This window comes from Pimephales promelas, chromosome 15 (assembly GCF_988280905.1).
Source record: "Pimephales promelas chromosome 15, fPimPro1.hap1.1, whole genome shotgun sequence".
Lineage (NCBI taxonomy): Eukaryota > Metazoa > Chordata > Actinopteri > Cypriniformes > Leuciscidae > Pimephales > Pimephales promelas.
The window spans coordinates 18,959,816-18,980,714 of NC_142783.1; the positions used below are offsets into that span (position 1 = coordinate 18,959,816).

General features: G+C 36.4%; 1 protein-coding gene across 3 annotated transcripts; it reads right to left on the minus strand.

Annotated features, from left to right (window-relative positions):
• Window positions 1-508: 508 nt before the first annotated feature.
• Window positions 509-19,437, minus strand: actn2b (actinin, alpha 2b). 3 transcript variants are annotated; one of them, XM_039670654.2, is made up of 23 exons: window positions 19,172-19,437; window positions 15,745-15,859; window positions 15,283-15,402; window positions 15,017-15,103; window positions 14,281-14,368; window positions 14,028-14,106; window positions 11,221-11,302; window positions 9,951-10,036; window positions 9,769-9,861; window positions 9,458-9,688; window positions 8,206-8,353; window positions 7,934-8,084; window positions 6,223-6,331; window positions 5,900-6,040; window positions 4,961-5,143; window positions 4,699-4,833; window positions 4,262-4,441; window positions 3,277-3,423; window positions 3,058-3,078; window positions 2,177-2,254; window positions 1,838-1,903; window positions 1,467-1,625; window positions 509-1,372 (listed from the first exon to the last, which is right to left on the minus strand). In XM_039670654.2, exons 1-23 carry the CDS (start codon window positions 19,295-19,297, stop codon window positions 1,214-1,216), a joined length of 2,784 nt encoding a protein of 927 aa, XP_039526588.2. In that variant the 5' UTR covers window positions 19,298-19,437; the 3' UTR covers window positions 509-1,213. The 3 variants fall into 3 exon arrangements, with proteins under 3 accessions (XP_039526588.2, XP_039526614.2, XP_039526641.2); XM_039670680.2 differs by lacking the exon at window positions 3,058-3,078; XM_039670707.2 differs by lacking the exons at window positions 2,177-2,254; window positions 3,058-3,078.
• Between the last annotated feature and the right edge of the window lie 1,462 nt (window positions 19,438-20,899).

The following is a 20,899-nucleotide window of genomic DNA, read 5'->3' on the forward strand; positions in this document are numbered from 1 at the left end:
CACAATTACTGGCAGATCTGTGAATCTGAAGGATCTGGAAATATTCTGTATGGAGGAATGGTCTCTGAACTCTTTTCAGGTGTTCTCCAAACTCATCAGGCATTATAGAAGAAGACTGTTATCTGGGCAAAAAGAGATTGCAAAAAGTATTTAATAAAAGAGTTCCAATAATTGTTGCCAACATGTTTTGGAGAAAAACATTTATTTCATAATGTGATTTCAACCAACTTTCAATTCTTTTACTTCAATGAAAGGTTAGGGGTTTTTTTAAAAATCAAAAAGATCAAAAGGATAAACAACGCAAAATAATTTTTTAAAGACATTTATCATATTTACCAGGGGTGCCATTAATTCTGACCACAAATAAATATAGAGGTAAAAACAAAAACATACTAAATCATGCAACATATTATAAATAATTACGTATTGCATGCCTGCCTATATTAAATATTTATGCTTTATTCAAAACATTCAGCATGTAACAAAAAAAAGAGACTTGATCTTTTCATAAGTAAGCTTTATTTTATTTATGTCACTGTAAAACACATATTTGGCTTTCTTGATAATATAATTCAACAGCAAACATTCACAAATCAAAACTGATGTTGACAGGTTAACAAACTGACCACAAATCAATCAAGTACAGTCACCGTACACTAAACTAGTGTGACCTTTAGGAATTTGGTGCTTATGGCAAGAAAATAAAACAGATTAATCTCCCAACATTTTGAAAATTGATTAAATTACATCAAAAAGAAATCAGAGTAAAATGCATAAAACCTAAAATGCTAAATTAATCTTATTTGCTTTCAGTGTACCTACTGTGTTTGCTGTAATATAAGTGACATGCATGTGAATGTTCTCTCTTAATAGTCAATCTAAAGGAGAGTAAAATAGTTTTCCAGGCCTTAGATTTAATAAATGATAAGATTCAGAACAAAGTGATTGTAAAATTCCCAACACAGATAAATAACCTCTCCATTGCTTTCTTTTAGCTTCCTTGATTTCTTTTCATTTCCAGACTGCATTGCCTTATTAAACATGTCATATCAACAGTCTAGCAAAATACATCAACTGACATTGAAAATTGAATTTGGGTTAATTTTGTTTATTTGTTAAGTTTTCATTTCATGGGACTGTGGATCAGAAGGGTAAACAATTTACTTGGTTAACAAGTGAGATTGATTTGTAAAGGTCAGAGGTGTCGATGGAGTTAAAGGTCACTCTCTCCGTAGAGGGCGGTGGAGAAGGCAGTGTAGTCCAGGGCTCCGGGCAGAGCCCCGGGGCCAGAGTATGGGGGCATCCTGCTGATGCAGTACTCGGCCTGGTCCGGAGGGAGTTCTCTCCTCAACTCATCTGCCAGAATATACGGCTGTACAAGACACAACAAACAACATATAATGCATATGGAAAGAATATGTGAGCTACAAAAGACTGTTCTGACAAACTTTGAGGTTAAGACACACCTTGTCTGCAGCAAGGATCCTGAAGGAAGCGATGACCTGTTCAGCCGTGTCTGTGTCTGCTGTCTCTCTGGTCATGAAGTCAATGAAGGACTGGAACGACACAACGCCTGTAGTGTTTGGGTCAACCAGCATCATGATCCGTGCAAACTCCACCTCACCCTGAAAAACACGCACACAAAGCAGTTAAAAACTCCCTCAACATGGTAGTCTGTTGAAATTCATGCACATACCATATGCCCGAGGCCGATCGGACATGCTTTAAATATATATAAAACGTATTTTTATAGACATTTTTACTGGAAAACGAGATAAAAATGGTTAAGAAAATTGTTTATTAGTTCGGAAGCAATGAACCTTATTTAAGGCCCTACCAGATCATAACCCATCGAGATCAGACAGGCCCTAAAGTCATCAGAATCCATCGCCCTATTCTTCTTCTGCATGGGAAAGGTTAAAGGGCAGAGGTCGAGGGTGCATGGGTGACACAGCGACATGGTAGGAATAATGAAGCAATGTATAGTAGGGAAAGAGCCAGCACCTAACACAGAGACACACAGATGTACAGACAAAGAGACAGCACACAACCACAGACACAAGAAAAAACACAACAGAGGTAGGCCTACATCAGAACTATATTCTGCATATACGTATAAATCTATGCAAAGAACAACATTTTGGGGTAAAGAGTTAGAGGTCATGTTGGTTAATACCTGTTTGTCATTTCCTAAATGCCCAAGACTGAACAGACATGCTTTAAACTCATCAGGCCTGAGTTTACCCCTCTCTTCCTGAGAGCAGGACGTTAGTAGAAATAAAGAAAAGTAAAAGGTGATTGATAAAAAGATAAAACGCCACAACATTTCTTCATAAGGTATAAGAGGCATTGCTTTTTCAGCAAAAAAAAAAATGTTTAGCTCAAATAGTATGGAAGCAAAATAATAACAAAAGTTTTTGAAAACAAAAAGCTTGTTGAATTGACCAACTTACTTGAAAAAATATGCATTGCATTAACCCCTTCTTGCATTTTAATGCATTGTATTTGTAGGGCTTGCATTTTTATGAGCTGAAAGTCAACATGGTGGCATATTTAAGCTGTGAATATTTCAATTCAAAACATTCACACATTTTTATTATTAAAAATTCCAGATTACACTTCTAATTAATTAATTCTGTTTAAAAATATAACCTATAATATTCAACAGACAATTTATGGGCCTTTTTTTTTCGCTTCCACAAATTTTGTGGTTCAAATTCGACAGAAATTCAACATTTGACGTCTTGGAACGACAGGAATATCAATAGATTACCGATTGATAAATTCCATGTCTGCTAGTCTATCTCACCAGCAGGTGGTGCAAGTGGATGTTGATGAAGAAAACTATAGTCATTCATTCATTAAACATTTACAGAAATGGAAAAATACAATGCAAGCAGGGTTAATGCAATACATATTTTGTTTCAAAGCATTTGTCATTATTTTACTTCCATAACTTTACATCTTGAAATCTGATTTTACTGCAAAAGATCTCTTATTTCAAGCTAAATTTGTTCCAGTTATTGAACAAGCTAAAGTGAATGGAAAAATAATTACCACTCTTGCCTTGTGATGCCTCTGAAGAAGTGAATGTGTAAAATAAAGAAAATATAAAATGATTGTGTCTCAGTTAAAATGAGAGATTTACAGATTTGCATAATGCTCAGTCTAAGAGGTTGAGTGTTTCGTTTAGTTAGGATGGTTTAACAACGATTAGTGTAGCATCCATTCAACAAGACACATGTCTAGTGTACGAAAAATAAATAAATACAGCACCCGATCAAAGTGGTTGAAAGAGGATCGGAATTCATTCATCTGCTCCTGGCTGATGCCTTTTGCATCACGTGTCAGAATTTGAGTCTCGATTTCATTAATAGTGCGAGCTATCGTAGTTAAAAGGAGTTCCCAGCCGACACGAATATGCTGCAGAGGAAAGAGAAATACTGCTGTAAAAACCAGGATCAAGTGACAAATCTAATGTGATGTCAGAATATAGATCATTATAATATGCAATGCATTCAAAAATGTGTGGTTGGCAAGATATTTTAATATAAAGTCTCTTATGTTCATCAAGACTGCATTTATTTGATCAAACATGCAGAAAAAACAACACTATTTTCTGTTTCCATACATTTAAAACGTAATTTATCCCTGTGACGACAAAGCTGTATTTTCAGAAGCCATTACTCCAGTATTCCGTGTCACATGATTATTTAGAAATCATTCTAATATGCTGGTGCTTACTTTAACATGTAAAAAAAAATAAAAAATTGTGGAAACCATGATACATTTTTTTTCAGGATTCTTTGCTGAATAGACAAACACCATTTGAAGAGTTCAGATGCAAAAGCCTCTAAGTGCCATTTGAAATTTTCTTCTAGAATGATAATTTTTATCAAGCTTGTAAATTTAAGTTCAGTGATTTCACTTAAATGGCAATGATAATTACCTATTAATTGTTATTTAAGTGAGATTACTGGACTTAAATATACAAGTTTGATAAAAATTATCATTAAAGAAGAAAATTTCAAATGGCTTAGAGGCTTTTGCATATGAACTCTTCATTAACTTCCTTTGTAACTGTACTGTAATGTTTTATCAATTTACTGTAAAGTGTCCTTGCTGAATATAAAGTATTCATTTCTTTCGGGAAAAAAATCTTACTGACCCTAAAAGTTTAAAGGTAGTGTTCAATACTACAGGCTTAAACATGTTTTTATAAATGTGAACAAGAATGTGTAAAAGATGCGTGTATGAGTACCTCCATGGTGTAGTTTGTATGTTTGTTGTCAAAGATAAGTGACTCCTGGATAAGTTGGTGGTCTCCCTCCAATCTATCTATGTTCTGTTTGTAGCTGACAATCACATGCTCAAACTGCTTCAGCTGGGTCATCTGATCCTCCAGAGTCCCCTCCATTGCCATTGAACAACGACCAATTTCCTGTCAGACAGACGATAGATAGATAGATAGATAGATAGATAGATAGATAGATAGATAGATAGATAGATAGATAGATAGATAGATAGATAGATAGATAGATAGATAGATAGATAGATAGATAGATAGATAGATAGATAGATAGATAGATAGATAGATAGATAGATAGATAGATAGATAGATAGATAGATAGATAGATAGATATCAAATAGCATGTCTTATTTGTGGACATTGGCACAAGTATTAGCTTAGCCACACACCTCCATTCTGGTCTGTATCCATGGTCCAATGAGGTTGGCTTGGGCAGCAAATTGGCGTCTGAGCCTTTCGTTACCATGCTGTCTCGCTAACTCCTCCTGCAGTGCACTGTCACGCTGGGGAACCAGCTTCTTCACCTGAATGCACAAACACACATCATGATCATGGTATGAAGATTACAGAAATGTGAGTAGAATGGCTTAGATTTAGATTTTGTTGTTGTAATAGAACAGAACCACGGTCTAAGGAGTGTGTGTGTTTAACCTTGTCCCACTTGATGGCAATCTCTTCTGTAGTTATGGTTCTGTAGGGGTTTGTAAGATCTCCATGGATGCCATAACTCTGGGAGATCTTCAGGACTTCCTGCTGAATGCCAAGGATCGCCTGCCTCTCTGCATCCGCTTCGGGAAGCGTGGCCTTAAACTGCTCGTGGGCAGCTATCAGAGTCTACAAACAATGGATTACAATAGATTTTTGTTTGTTTTATAAAAGTTTGCATTCGTGACTCTCCTGTTCGAACTCGTTCATCAAAATGAACGAATCTTTTCCCAAATCAATTCGTTCATTGAATGAACCAAATGACATGAAAAAAAGATTTGTTCATCATTTTGATGAATGAGTTCGAACAGGAGAGTCACGAACGTGCATTGCAGTACAGAGCAAGGTGAGCATTTGAGCTTATAAAACTTAGCTTTTTTTTTTTTTAAATCAGCGATCATTTCGCTTGATAAGACCCTTATTCATCGTCGGGAATCACTTAAAGCCCTTTGAACAGTTTGCACTGAAACTGTCTTTTGGACCTTGAACCGTTTCGTTCCCAATAAAGTGCATTATATGGAGAAAAATCCTGGAATGTTTTCATCAAAAACCTTAATTTCTTTTCGACTGAAGAAAGAATGACATGAATATCTTTGATGACACAGGGGTGAGCAAATTATCAGCAAAAGTTTTGAGTGAACTACTCCTTTAAGCAACTGTTTTCAACATTGATAATATGATATTAAAATGTTTCCTGAGCACCAAATCAGCATATTAGAATGTGACACCGATGACAAATTTTGAAAATTTAAAAGAGATTAAAATAGAAAACACTTATTATATTTGTAATTAAATTCCACAATATTAACCATTTTTACTATATTTTTGTAGAAATAAATGTAGTCTTGGTGAGCATAAGTGACTTCTTTCAAAATGTTTGTTTACCTGGACCTCTTCAATGGTGTGCACTATGAACATATCCTGTAAGTCTTCCATGGCTCCTTCCATCCAGTTATTAAAGGGTGCGGATCTCTTTGCGTATTCTAGAAACAACTGCTCCACCGTCTCCAAAAGCTTCTCTGTCCTCTACAGAAATGAAACACAGATTCAAACCTTTTCACTTTTTTTAAAATCTTGATTGATCTAAAATAATGTTTTACACTCAAGGTTGAGACACACACAAAGAAGTTTATAGGACCCTCTTGAAAATGAGATGTAGCATCTCAAGAGGCTATCCTTCAATAAATAATTTCAAATACACAGCATACCTCCAAAGCCTCTCTGCGTTTCTGGGTGAGAGTGCCCAGTTGGTCCCAGAGGTCACAAATATTTTGACACCTTTGATTCACTGATGCAACATCATGATAGTCCAGCTCACTTTGAGATAAAACAGATAGAGAGACACTTTAGGTCATAATATTGCATTTGCTATTCGGTCTGTCCCCCTCTAGTGGTTAAAAGGTTATAACACCCTGTACTAACTGAGACAGCATAAAGGTCAGAATCTGTCAGTCAATTACTAAATACATGCATGCACACACTCATATTTTAACCAGGCCTGCATGTCATTAGCGTCACTGAATGCGGCTCGACAACAGAACAGGAAAACAATACAATGCTGAATAAAGTTGTAGTTTGTTATTTTTGGACCAAAATGTATTTGATGCTTCAAAACATTCTAACTAACCCACTGATGTCACATGGACTACTTTGATGATGTCTTTATTACCTTTCTGGACAAGGACAGTATACCGTAGCCTACATTTTCAATGGAGGGACAGAAAGCTCCGACTAAATCTAAAATATCTTAAACTGTGTTCCGAAGATGAACGGAGGGCGTACGGGCCTGGGACGACATGAGGGTGAGTCATTAATGACATGATTTTGTTTTGGGTGAACTAACCCTTTAACAGATGTAGAACTAATAACTTTGGATTGATACGGAATATTATACACTTTAGGTACATTTTCTTTTCCTGTAGACTGCTTGTTAGTTAAGGTTTCGTGCATTTTTTTATGACCATTCCACCCTCTCTCTATTTCTAGCTGTTTATAATTATATTTCAAACAGTTTCGATTTGCTTTTTGTGTCCAAATGAATGTTGGTATGCTAATCATTATAAGTATGCTCCATAGTTTATCAGTAATATCACCCTGTACTAACTGAGACAGCATAAAGGTCAGAAGCTGTCAGTCACTTACTAAATACATGCACACACTCATATTTTAACCAGGCCTGCAGGGGAGATAATGAATGCTAAAATAGAAAGCCAGTGATTCAGACATCAGAGAATGCTGAAAGCGTGGTGCGTCTATATGCGTGTCTAGCTATGGATAAGCAGTGTGAGAGACATGAAGCTTTCCAGACACTGTAAAGTGATGAGAAAATGAATGTGACAGGTTAGTTATAAGAACAAAGTACTTGTACACTACCTTTCAAACGATTGAGGTTGGTAAGATTAGTCTATAATGCTCAGCAAGGCTGCATTTTTTGTAATCAAAATACAGTAAAAACTGTAATATTATGCTATTTAATAACAATTTAAAAATTTCAATTTTATTCTACCTTCAAATATGTTTCAAATGTACATTATTTCTAGGATTTTCAGCATCATTACTCCAGTCTTCAGTTTCACATGATCCTTCAGAAATCAGTCTAATATGCTTTGATTTGGTGCTCAAGAAACCTTTCTTCTTATTATCAATATTTAAAACAGTTGTGCCACTTTTGTGAAAAGCATAATCCCTTTTGTTACGATTCTTTGATAAATAGAAAGTTCAAAAGAATAACATTAACATGAAATCATTTTTAATGTAAAAGTCTGTTCCTTTTGATCAATGCAGTATTCATTTCTTAAAAACAATACTGACCCCAAACCTATGAATGGTAGTGTACAGATTTAAGTATATACTAAAATGAACAGTTCAGCAAAAACAAATTATTTTTTGACGAGGATAAAAAGACTAAAAAAGTCATACTTGAGTTCCTGAGCAATAGCAGCGATCTGCTCGACTCGGTCTTGGTGGGCGGAAAGGTCACTCTCAAATGCCTCATGTTTCCGCAGCAAAGCTCGGACTTCCATTAAAGATGCTGACTCGTAATCCTTCTGACTCAATATCTCCTCCTTACCTATTGCAAAACAAACAAAGCATATATCAAGCATCAATTAGTGGATACTTTTATCCAAAGTGGTTTACGGTACAGAATGATGATATTCCATTGATGACGGCACTTCATGTCTAGGACTCACCGGAAGCCCAGGTCTCATGGTTTGTAGCTTTCTGTCTGAATTTCTCTGCTAGATGATCCAATCTTTCCAGTCTCCTGATCTCAGTAAGCAACCATTCCTCATAGCCCTTCTCTGCCTGTTCCAGTCCCTGCCATGCACTCGCTATGTCCTACATAGACAAATACCCAGTTTTATGTGCATGTGCTTGTATTATTTGCTTGAAAAAAATGCCCCCCAAAGCTAGCTACTTAGATTTATATATATATATATATATATATATATATATATATACACACACAAGTAGCTAGCTTTGGGGTACACAAATCAATGAAAAATAACAATCACAAACATAAAATAAACATAAAACATGTTGAGATGGATTATCCACACTAATGTATTCACAACTATAGTGTTGTGTCTCAGACTGGCCACCTGAGCACTAACCCTGAGGACATTTAAAGTTTGTTACAGACTGTTGATTGTCACCTGGGGCAGCATACATGGTGGTGGCCATCTTGATTTGGGCAAAAGACTAGAATGGACTTTTCTCATGTTTTTTATACCTGTGCTGTGTTGCATCATGGGAAGTGGGAGATACCAAGTATGTTGGGAATGGAAGGGGAATTGGTTGATGTTAATGTGTACTTCCTTTAATTATTATTGAAATTTACTTATTGAAGTTTGTACTGTTATTTAAATTTGTGTGGTGAAGAAAATGGAGTTACTTGATCACATAATATTTTTACTTGATATTTATTAGATGTTATTTATGATCTTTATTACTTCCCCATGTGATTATTGCTGAGAAATGGTTGTACCCAAGGTGTATACATTTTTTTTTTTTTCCTGCTGTGAGCACCTTGCACTTTACTGGTTTGGGAGAACATAAATAAATATGAAAATGACATTTAACGTCCTCCATGTGTTATTTTGAAGAACTCTGGATGTCCTTGTGACCGTGTGGTCCAGGTATTTGCTAAGGTGGGGAGACCAAGTGTCCCCACAAGGATTGTTAAACCTGATTTTTTGACGTGGAGACAAAATTTCAGTCCCAATGAGGAAAAGAGCTTATAAACCATACTAAATGTTTTTTTTTTCTAATGTAAAAATGCATAATGTTTTAAGTAAGGGTTAGGTTTAAGGGTAGGATTAGGATTAGGGGATAGAATGTAAAGTTTGTACAGTATAACAAATCTTTCCATTATGTCTATGGAAAGTCACCATAAAACACAAAAACCAGTATGTGTGTGTGTGTGTGTGGTCAAACTCTCACCGACACCATCTTGCCCTCCGAGGGCATAAATGCAGGCCGGTTGCTGATGCGAAGTTTAGTCTGCAGGGTGTTGAAGCTGATCTCTAGCTGACACTTCTCCTGCACTTTGGGAGGTTTGTGCATCCTGCGGTAATCTCGGAAATCCTCCAGCTTCCGCTGCATCTCTACCATGGTCTTCTCCGCCACACGATTCTCCAGCCAGGGAATAGTTCGTCTGATCCACTCCAACAGCTGGAGAGTACAAGAATATTGAGGAGGAGAGAAATGTGTGTATGTGGGCAGCATGGAGTGTATCAGATATGTCTCCTAACCTCACTAGCCAGTCTTTCATAGTCCTCCATCAACTTCTCATTTTCCTGATTCACTCCTAGGATCTTACAGATCCTGTTAGCAGCAGTTTCAGCCTGAGGGAGAGATGCACAGTAAGAAGGGAGGGCGAGATGGACGAAAAGAAAGCTGATTCTCTCATTCTAGCACACACAAAACTCAATACCTGTTCAGCTCCAGCAAACGCATGGTAGAAGCAGGACACATATGTCATAATAGCTCTCTCATCAGGCTTAGGAGTGTTCAGGATGTCTGCAGGGAGAGGAGAGGAGCTAAGGAACAACTACATGAAGTGATGGTGGCAATAGTGTGCGACAGAGGAACATTTCAATACTACAAGGAAACACAAGTCTGCTAAAAATGAGGATAGGCCTACATGGACTAAAGGGACCATACACTCAGGTGTAACTAATATTTCTAGAATAAGCTCAGGGATCAGATGTACCTTCTGAGCCTCTGCAAACGTGTGATAGTAACTGGAGATATACGTCATGACTGTCCTCTCATCTGGCTTGTCACTGCTAACTAGGACTGTAGACAAAAAGCCAAATTTTGTAATATTTTTTAAGTTACAAGTAGGCAAATTATTGCTTATTTAGAATTTGCACCTAAGGTCTTCAACCAAAATACGTTTTAGGTTTTTCTTGCCACAGTCAACTGTGATGAATAGACCTTATTCAGAATAGATGCCATTTTCATAGTGTTTCATATTATCTAGGTAGTCTCAAATGTCTTATGTCACAATTTTTGACAGCATAACATTCTTGTGAAAGATATTTTTAATGTTCATAGGCTGAAAGCTCTACATTGAGCTGGAATGGTATGGAGTAGAGCTGCACGATTGTGGATAAATTTTATTTATTAATTTATTTATCTTTTTTGCTTCAAACAGAGATCACGATTCTCCCACGATTCCGAACAGACGTGATCTAGAGGTTCTGAAAAAATGTTATTTGCTGCAGTCAATTTAAAATGTTTAATGTCTGAATTAATTATTTGAAAAAAAAATTGAATGAATTATTTAATGACTCACTAATTAAATAAATACTTCACCATGTACACGGGATGTGTACATCAGCTCTTTGTAACAAATATATGTGTCAGTGTTTATCCAAACAAAGTTAGTGTTTATAATCAGTGTTTATATCCAAACAAATCAGTGTTTATATCCAAACAAACTTGATGAATGAATGTGAATATTTTTAACACAGAAATAATGAAACTGTATGGTTGAAAAGATTGTTTGTAAAGCTGTTTCAACAACAGCCCCGATGCAGATCTGAATGTTCCACTGTGATTTTGTCAAAGGTTTAATAAACACAGTCGAGTCGTTGTCAATTAGGAATGTGATCATGTGGGTGTTTAAATCGACATCGCAATCTTTTAACGATTAATCGTGCAGCTCTAATATGGAGTACTGATGAATATTCGTTTACCCTCTGCATCCAGCATTTTGGGGATGTCCAGATGTTTTTCAGCAATGTCAAATGCCAGATTCAGATTACCAAGTGGATCATCCTACAGAAAGACAAAAGGAGAGAAAGGGCATAATTATTGACCAAAAAACATAAGAAATAAGACATCACTTAAAAATTAAATCAAGTCAACGTAAATCAAAATCCTTTTCCATGCAAAAGTGAGGGTCAGTATTCAAGTGAGGGAAAACATTCAAAATATTTCAAATGATAAATTAGTTCAAATGTATCTGAAAAAGAATTAAGCAAAAAAATAGACAATACTATACTGGTTTGCTTTTAAATATACAAATGCATTTAAATTACAATAGCTACACTATAATTCAAACCTATGGAGTCAGTAAGAAAAAGTCATACTTGTATTTAGCAAGGATGCATTTAATTGATCAAGTGACAGTAAAAACCTTTATGTTACAAAAGACTCACATTTTAAATAAATACTGTTCTTTTGAACTTTCTATGCATTAAAGAATCTGATTTCTGAAGGATCGTGTGCCACTAACGATCACAGTAATGGCTGCTTAAAATTCAGCTTTGCAATCGCAAGAATTTATTATGAAAATAATAAATATAAAAAAATATTGAAATAGAAAACAACAGCATTTAAAATGGTAACAATATTTCACAATATTGCCTTTTTACGGCATTTTTAAATCAAATAAATGCAGCCTTGATGAACATATGAAACTTCTTTCAAAAACAAAAGCATCAATATGTGCAAAAGGAAAGGGTCAGAATTTCTGAGCAATGCAATGCTGTCCTGCACTAGGGGTCTGGAGATCAAGCTTTTGTTCTCTGTGTCAATAAAAAGCTGCATTGCATGGACAGGACATCAGCAGCTGCAGGGGATCCAGAGAGTCCTAGACTCTCCTGATGCTTGTGTCCAAACTGGGACCATGGGGTCCATGATAAACACTGGATAACCCCATTCAAGCTCACCTGGAGCCATCAGTGACAGCTGAAAGGGATAGGCATGTCTGTTTGTTTGAGGGGACTTAGTCACTCACTGTTGAACTGACTGGCCCTGACAAGCTAAATAAATCCTTAATCCTCAGTGGTCCGATCCAACTAATTAAAACCATAGTACACATCCACTCATTCACAGACTTGGAAAATGTCTGAAAAAAATGTCCCATATCCTGCTTTCACCCTGTTCTAAGCTGATAGTGAAGAAATCAAACCTAGCCACTTTACTAACATGCTATTGAACTGCAGCTCTGGTGCTAGTGGTATGTGGATTACTTTCCCAAGTTCTATTCTGGGTCAGGATTATTGTGAATCCAAACAGGCCTCTGAGAAAAAAAGTTATGGAATGGCTTTATCCAATTGCCTCTGGAGTACCAAACAACTGAAGAGTTGTATGTACTGTACCATTCAAAAGATTCTTTTTAAAAGAAATTAATTATCTTATTCAGCAGGGGTGAATCAAAGAAACCTAGGGGGGAAATGTATCCCGGTTTCTACTAAATATTAAGCAGCACAACTGTTTTCATCATCAATAATAAGAAGAAATATTTTTTGAGCTAAAAATCAGCATATTAGAATGATTTCTGAAGGATAGACATTGAATATTAGAGTAATAGCAGCTAAAAGTTCAGCTTTGTCATCACAGGAATACATTACATTTTAAAATATATTGACCAGTTTAATCAGTTATTTTAAAAAAATTTATAATATTTCACAGTATTACTGTTTTTGATCTAACAATGGAGCCTTGATGAAACTTCAAAAACATCAATCTTACAGACCCCAATCTTTTGAACGGTATGTTACGTCTAAGTAAACTAAGCTAACACAAGCTACTTGCTAATTACAGTTTAAAAAAAAAAAAAAAACTAACTACACAAATTTGTTCTTACTATAAACAACACATCTCCATGTTTCAATCTCAGAATACATTTCTGCAGTTTAACTTCAACACACCTGAACCAGCTAGTCAAAAACTGTCCAAATATGGCCATCCAAAATAAATAGAAAAAACATTCTAGATAGACAGAAACTTTTAAAGAACCACACAAAGTACACAGATGACACTCTTTGTGTTACTCTTTGTGTTAAAGTGCTAAACTACCACAGATTCCTATAGAGTTACTGTAGCATGTAGCTAAGCCAACAACTCGATACTCTAACAAGCACAAAAAAGCAATACATATACTGTAGCACACACAAACAGACAATTATGATAATTGGAGAAGCAAAATAAATATATTTTTAAAGATTACAAACATTTCTCTCAACTTTCCATAGTGTGCTTTTCTAGACGCACCCAGAGCTGCCACTGAAATGGATAGGAATGCTACAACCAGGTACATTACAGCTCTATGGTTAGAATTAAACTGCAGGAATTTATATGTCCAGCAGGATTGAGCATGTCTAATCTATTAAATTTATATTGTTACAGAAAACCACATCCAACAATACTATAAACCACGTATGATACCTTCAGGTTCTGAAAGTCAATCAGTTCTGGTCTGTGCCTGTGAATAAGGGCACAGAAGGCCAGTCCATTTTTCCAGCTAGTGAAGCCACAAAAGCAAAAGAAATAGTGGATTTCTGATCATGCATGCCATGAATTAGGTGTGAATGAAGAACAGACAAAAGTTATCACGCACACTCATCCTCCAAAAAAACTTGTTAGACAGATTTGTGCAATAATATCATTGGAACATCAGGATATTGTGGCAGACATGTTATTTTACTACTGTGATTGAACTGTTAGACTATATGTCCCAGAGGGTTGAATGTTAATCTGGGGACACACTTGAGACCTTGTTGAGCTTGGCGTAGTCAATGAGATCAGGCCTGTGCCTGTGGATGAGAGCGCACAGCGCCAATCCATCCTTCCAGCTTCACCAGAGAGAGAATCAGGGTCAAGTTGGAATTAACATAAAAACTGAAAACATATAGCTTAACATAATAGTGTCTTTTTTTTCACAAAATGGAACAAATCAGATACTTATATTAAAATACAAAACATTGATATGGTCTAACAACATTTTTGCACCCAAAAAAGTGCCTCACCTGACATGAAAGTTTTGAACATTGACATTCCTGTAGGGGGCAGTCTTCCTCTGACACCAAAGTAGAAGTCCTTCTTTGGCCGAGGTTTCTAAAAGATAGTTAGCCAGGGAATCAATATATCATAAACATGACTGACATCTGTTTTGCTAATTACATTTTTCAACTAAATACAGTTATTAAATTCACTATAGCACAAAAATACTATGCTTTTTAATACAGTTTTTTTTTCATAAATTGTTAATAAGGAATTTACAGATTTTTTAAAGATGTGGAATTGCAATCTTCTGTATGCACCTTTTGTAATAAATCACATGATTATTATTTGACCAAAGAGTACTAATATACTCTGTTTTGGCATAAACTGATTTAAACATTTTTGAGTTTGTGAAATGTGTCACATATAACTATAATAATGTTTTGCTGTTGTGGCAACACTTTATTTTAAGGTACAATTCTCACTATTAACTAGTTGCTTGTTAGAATGCATATTACTAGGAGGATATTGGCTGTTTATCAGTACTTGCAAAGTACATGTTACTGCATGACCATATTCTACATGCCTTAATCCTACCCAGTACCTAAAGTTAACTACTTTAATACTATTAATAGTAAATTAGGAGTTTATTGAGGCAAACATCATAGTTAATAGTGAATATGTGTTGTCCATGCTAAAGAATTACCACTTTTGTTTGTGGAGATGTTGTGTCATTTCATGACTGTGATTTATTTTCTTTACCTTCAACAGATATATCCTGAATGGCGAAGCGAAGGATGATAGTCCAAATCATACCAAGAGTCATTTTCACATTCCCATCCACAATTTCTGCAAAAATGTGACAGAAAAATCACTGCTTAAATATATAAAGGGCTGAGTAAATTAAAATTACATACAATTTCGTATAAAAAAACTATGACATATTTGACATTCATATCAAATAACCCGCATCTCCTAATAACTTTATTACAAAAATATCAGCAATCAAGTTAAAAAATAAAGCATACCTTCTGCTCCAATGGAGACCAGTTTCACACCTTTACTGGTGATGAATTCAAGGGCTTTGTTAACATTGGCTATCTTGTGAAAACGCATCTTCCCTCTGTCAGGCTTGGGTAACCTTTCACCTGACAAAATACAGCTTGGTTTCATTTTTGTTTTGGTATACAGTGTGTATATATATATATATATACTGTATATATACTGTATATATATATATATATATATATATATATATATATAGTGGATATCACTATTTAGTTCAGCATATTTACTTTGGTTCGATATACAAAAATGTCAAATATTATATTATAATCATTAGTCACATGCATGTTCATTTTGTCATTTTGCTTAACCAATTTCATTACTTTGATACACCCATCTCTGATTAATAGCATTTTCTGTGAAGCTGCTTTAAAACAACATGTAAAAAACGCTATAAAAATGACCTTGATTTAAATGAAATTTACCTGAGATGACTTCAAGAAGCAGCATTAGTTTGAGGCCATTCCTGAAGTCTTCCTCTATGTTCTCGATCTGTGTCCCAGCTTTTCTCAGGTGAGAGTTGCACCAGGCCGTGAACGTCTAGGAAACAAGTACAATGTGATTTAACATACAATCCTCCAAATTCACAAAAAAAACTCTTACCAGACAAACATGCAGACTCACACACACATTCCCTCAATTATTGGCATGGCATATGTATTCTACACTCAACATTTCTGCATTTAAATGCTACCTTTAACAGAATCCTTGCACAAAACCACACTGTGGATAGTGCCACTAAGCCAAATGTGTCAGTAAACCAGATTTGATCATAAGATCAAATTAACCTGGTAAGTTAAGTCTTACCAGGTTTGTTGTGATACAATGAAAGCCTTTGACACCACTTTCAGGTCAAACCCTCACTGCATGGGTGACTAAGGTCATTGCCAATGAAACTACTCGTCTATGCCAAGAGATGAGGTAGGAGGTAGTTATTCAACTAGTTCTCAAACTAGAAATGAAAACAAAATGTGACAGTCAATAGCAGAGATTCTGTTTTTACGTTATTTAATTAATAATCTTTTAAAGACATTAATTATGAACAGGAAGTGTTCAGACTGACGAGATAACAGAACAACGTTGGCATTATAAAATTCCTCAGCACACACTTGCAATGTATCAACACCTGAGTTGTAGCTACTGATGAAATCATCCTCCAAAAATAACCAGCACTTAATGTACAATAAGCTACATACAAAACTGCCAGCTGCTATCATCCTCTGTATCATGCTTTCCAGAACCACTTTTAAAGGATTTGGACGCTTAAAATTCAAGACATCACATTAGCCCGTCAATTCCAGAGTGAATAGCACGTTGGCTACTCAGGTTAATGCTTTTGGAATATTTTGGGACCAATAGACACTTATAAGTATCATTTACTATTGAGCATATTACCCCCAGTTTCACAGACAAGGCTTAAACCTAGTCCCAGACTAAAATGTATGTTTGAACTGTTTTAACTGAAAGCCACTTGCACTGATATATCTTATATGTCACTGCCATTGTTTTGTCTCAAGACGCACACTGATAATGTTTTTTTTTTTTTCTAAAACATGTAATGTCTATAAAAGCTACTTAAATGTCCTATGAGCTAAGGCCCTACTGTGTTTTTTTTTTTTTTTTTTTTATCTATAAGTGATCCAAATAATTTAAGTAGCTAAACATATCATTGAAGTGGGGGTAGGACAAGAAAAGTTATACTAACTTCTTCTTAATCCCTTTGAACATGACTGTTATTTGGGTCATCTGCTGATGATCTTTTTTGTTGATTGCTTGTTCTTATGTATTTCATTTTAACATTTTCAATAAAGAAGAAAAATAAATAAAAATCTGAGCCCTGTCTGTGAAACCAGGCCTATATGTGTAGAGCCACAGATAAAGATGCAGATTATAACTATACTCAACCCTATTCTGCAAGGGTCCAAAATGAACACTCATCTGTGGAACACTTTTAAAATGGGTCTTTGAATATTTGTGACAGGTGTAGTTTCATAAAGAGATGGAGTCTGGTTAATCTAATGTTATACACAATGAGCTGCAATGCTTGACAAATATATAAATATGTATCTATGATAATAATCTTGCACTGTCATAGGGATGAAATATAAACTTTTTGTCATTTCAAATTAACAAAAAGTTAATTTTTGATATTGCATGCTGTATTTGAATTATGGGAATATGCAAATCTAAATGACAAATGTTGTGACACTCAATGCTATAATATGCAAAAAATTAATGGAAAGCTTTTTTATAGATCAAAATGTGGCTGAACTGCTGCCCAGAACCAAATCAATTGCTACCCTATGGAATCAAAAGGAATATTTTTAATCCCTGAAAGCATGCTCGGTCCTGCCACAGTCATTGCCGGGCCAATGAAAGCTTTACTGGACTCCAGAGTGCATTCCTGCGAGGCAATAGTGTAAATTTAGCTCTCTACAGAGTCCATTTCTGATAAGGGACCTGATGAAGTAGCTCACACTGAGAGAGAGATACAAGTGAGAATGCATTGCATATAACATTTGTTTTTATCGCATTTCTGCTTCATCTAATCGGAGAGGAAAGAATTTCACTCATTCTGTAAAACTGTAGGGTGTGTCAGTAACATGCCTCTGGAAGAATAACAAAGAGTGATTAGTCAGTCTCCATATTTAAGCTTCAGAATTAATAAATTTCTAATTTGACTTGACAAGAAAGGATCTGCTAAGTGAACGAGTTTCAATTTAGGGCCTAAATTAATTGTATTATCATCATCCAACTATGTCTGGACAGCACATTTTATTAAACCAGCCAAGTTAAACTGGGGATTTAAATGTAAATTGAGACTTCCTTCCTTCCTACTTATTAACTGAATGGGCTACATAGTGTGAATATAAAAAAAAAGACCACTGAGACACTAAAACTACACTTTTGCTACACTAAAATTGTCATAAATAGCTACTGTATGTTGAATTTTATAATTTTTCAATCACCAGACATGTTTGGAACTTCAGAATAAAAACATTACAGATTAAACACTTATAAACTGACTAAATGTATTCAGAAAGTGTTCAGCCATGACAATCAAAATATTTTTTTCTTTACATCAAGAGAATGAATGAGTAGGTCATGTGGCAAGTCCACATGTGGATCTAGTCTATAAAAGGATTAAAACTGTGGATTGGTCAGATAAAGCAGGGGGGTTAAGACAAAGAGACCCTAAAAAAAATCTAAAATACACATAAGGAATATATTCACAACCCTGACCATCAATACTGTCAAAATAATCTCATAAGGCCAAATCTAAAATAATTATATGAAATCTGCCTACCTGTCAAAAAGAAGCCTATCTGTTCATGTCAATTTAGAATATAAGCTATATGAAAAACACTTTTATAAACTTTATAGAAAATGTGCTGTTTATAGAAGAATTCCCTTGCAAGGACACCGGATTAGGCTACTATAATGGCTTTTGGTGGTGGAGTTAAAATTAGCCCCTGCATCCATTCTAATCCCAAGGACGTCATCCCGTGTTGGAAGCATCTGTTGACAGTCCGCATTCCAATAGTATCAGCAACAGACACACTAGGGCCGCTATTGTTAGGCTACCCGCTGCATCCATCCTGACGAACAGAGCCCTCCATGACTATACAGACCACAGAGCCCATAGCGAGACGGCATTCCTTTGCAGCCAACTGTTCACTTGCCGTTTTAAATGATAAAAAATAAATAGATCAAATATATTAATTCAATTATTTATGTTTGATTATTGATTATTAAAAGTGTTGATGTTTGAAAGCTTTAATAGGCTAATAGAAAAGTGCATCTAATGCTTTTATTCTGTCAGCGGTGTTTTGGGACCAAACTTTCTCTTACCTTTCGTTGCTGTTTTTCCCATGCTGGGTCCAGCAGTAAATCCCGGTCCCATTCATCCTCCTGCAACATGTAGTCCTCCGGTTCATATCCATTATCATATGGCACTGAAAGCTCCATCTGATTCATGATTTAACCGTTCTCTTATTTGATGGGTAACGTGTGATATTCGGCTTCTTATCGTACGTTTTTGGTGTGACTCTTCTCAGTATCTCTTTCTCTCTCTCTCTCTTTCGTTCGTGTTGGTTTCCAGTCTCGCGGCCGCAGTGCTCGAACAGTGACAGCAGTGAGAGGACAGAGGAGAGACTGTCAATTAGTACTGATGGGTCACATGACCCGTTGTCCCTCCACCCGCAGTAAACTCAACCTTCACAAACGTTATTTTAACGTGCAAACAACCTTTTCCATTTCGTTAAACAAATGTAAAGCTACCTAAACTCATAACAGTATACACTACGGGCCTATTCACAGATCGAATTGGCTATAGGTCCAGTGTCAATAAATACGACTAAGACACACACAGACACATATCAGTTTTATTGAAAAGTCAGTGTTGAATAAAAACTTTTCAAAATCCTTATTTCTTTTGTTACATTTACATCTCACCCAGTGGATATATCTCACATGTTAACCCAGAATATGGGGTGGATTGTAACATTTCACTCCTCGTGTTTGGAACTAAACCATGAATTTTCTGCTTGTGTTGTACAGATAAAAGTTATGTCATTTGATAGCAGACACTTGTTTGAATCACAGTTTGAACACACTGGCTTAAAAGTACTCCAAGATATAGACAGAAAGGTCAAAAATGTTACAACCATCCCTGGTCTCCTACCCTTTGCCTTTATCTCAATGGTCCACTTTACATTCTATTCATTCTATAAGAAACTTTGCAACAAGTAACTCTCATTAGAGAAGTCATATTAGATGAGTAAGGGTAGGAGTTAGGGTTTGGGTTTGTAAAATAAGTTGACATGTAGCTTCAACGATATGATTTTAAGCAGACAGTCCACTGATAGGAATAGCTCCAATGACTGATACAGGGCTGCCAACTCTTACACATTTCAGCGTCCGAAATCGCATAATTGCATGCTGGCGAGCGGGTTGTGTTACAGGCTCGTTGGCTGCTGAATGAACCACTGCAGTAGCCTGTGTTAAGGGGACTGACAGGGAGAAACACTTTGACGGTGGTCGGACCGCGTAGGGGGGGTTCTGTGGCGGTTGGCCGAGCGCGATCTGGGTCGGCTGCCCCGCCGCTGAGAAGTCTGGATGGACTATCTGGGCTGAGCTGGGCACTCTGTAGTGGCTCGTGCAGGCGGCTGGTCACGTGGGCAGCCTGCAGCGGAGCTAGCGCAACGAGACAGGAACAAGTTCATGGCCTGCATGGTTTTGTGTACCTCAGAAAAGCAGTCGACGATCCCGCTCACCGCTGGGCCAAAGAGACCAGTGTGGGAGAGTGGTGCGTTGAGAAAGACAGAGCTCAGACTCTCTCATGTCAGCCAGCATCAACCAGAGGTGCCTCTCTGTAACCATCAGCGAGGCCATGCATCGGCCTGAGCTGCAGACTTGGTAGCACGAAGGGAGAGATCCGTTGCGCTTCTCAGGTCCGCAATGGCAGCTGGGTCCGGGCCTTTCTCATCCCATTCACGAAGGAGATCGGCTTGTAGGATCTGCAGAACAGCTATCGAGTGCAAGGTGGAAACTGCTTATCCAGTGGCGACGTAGGTGCGA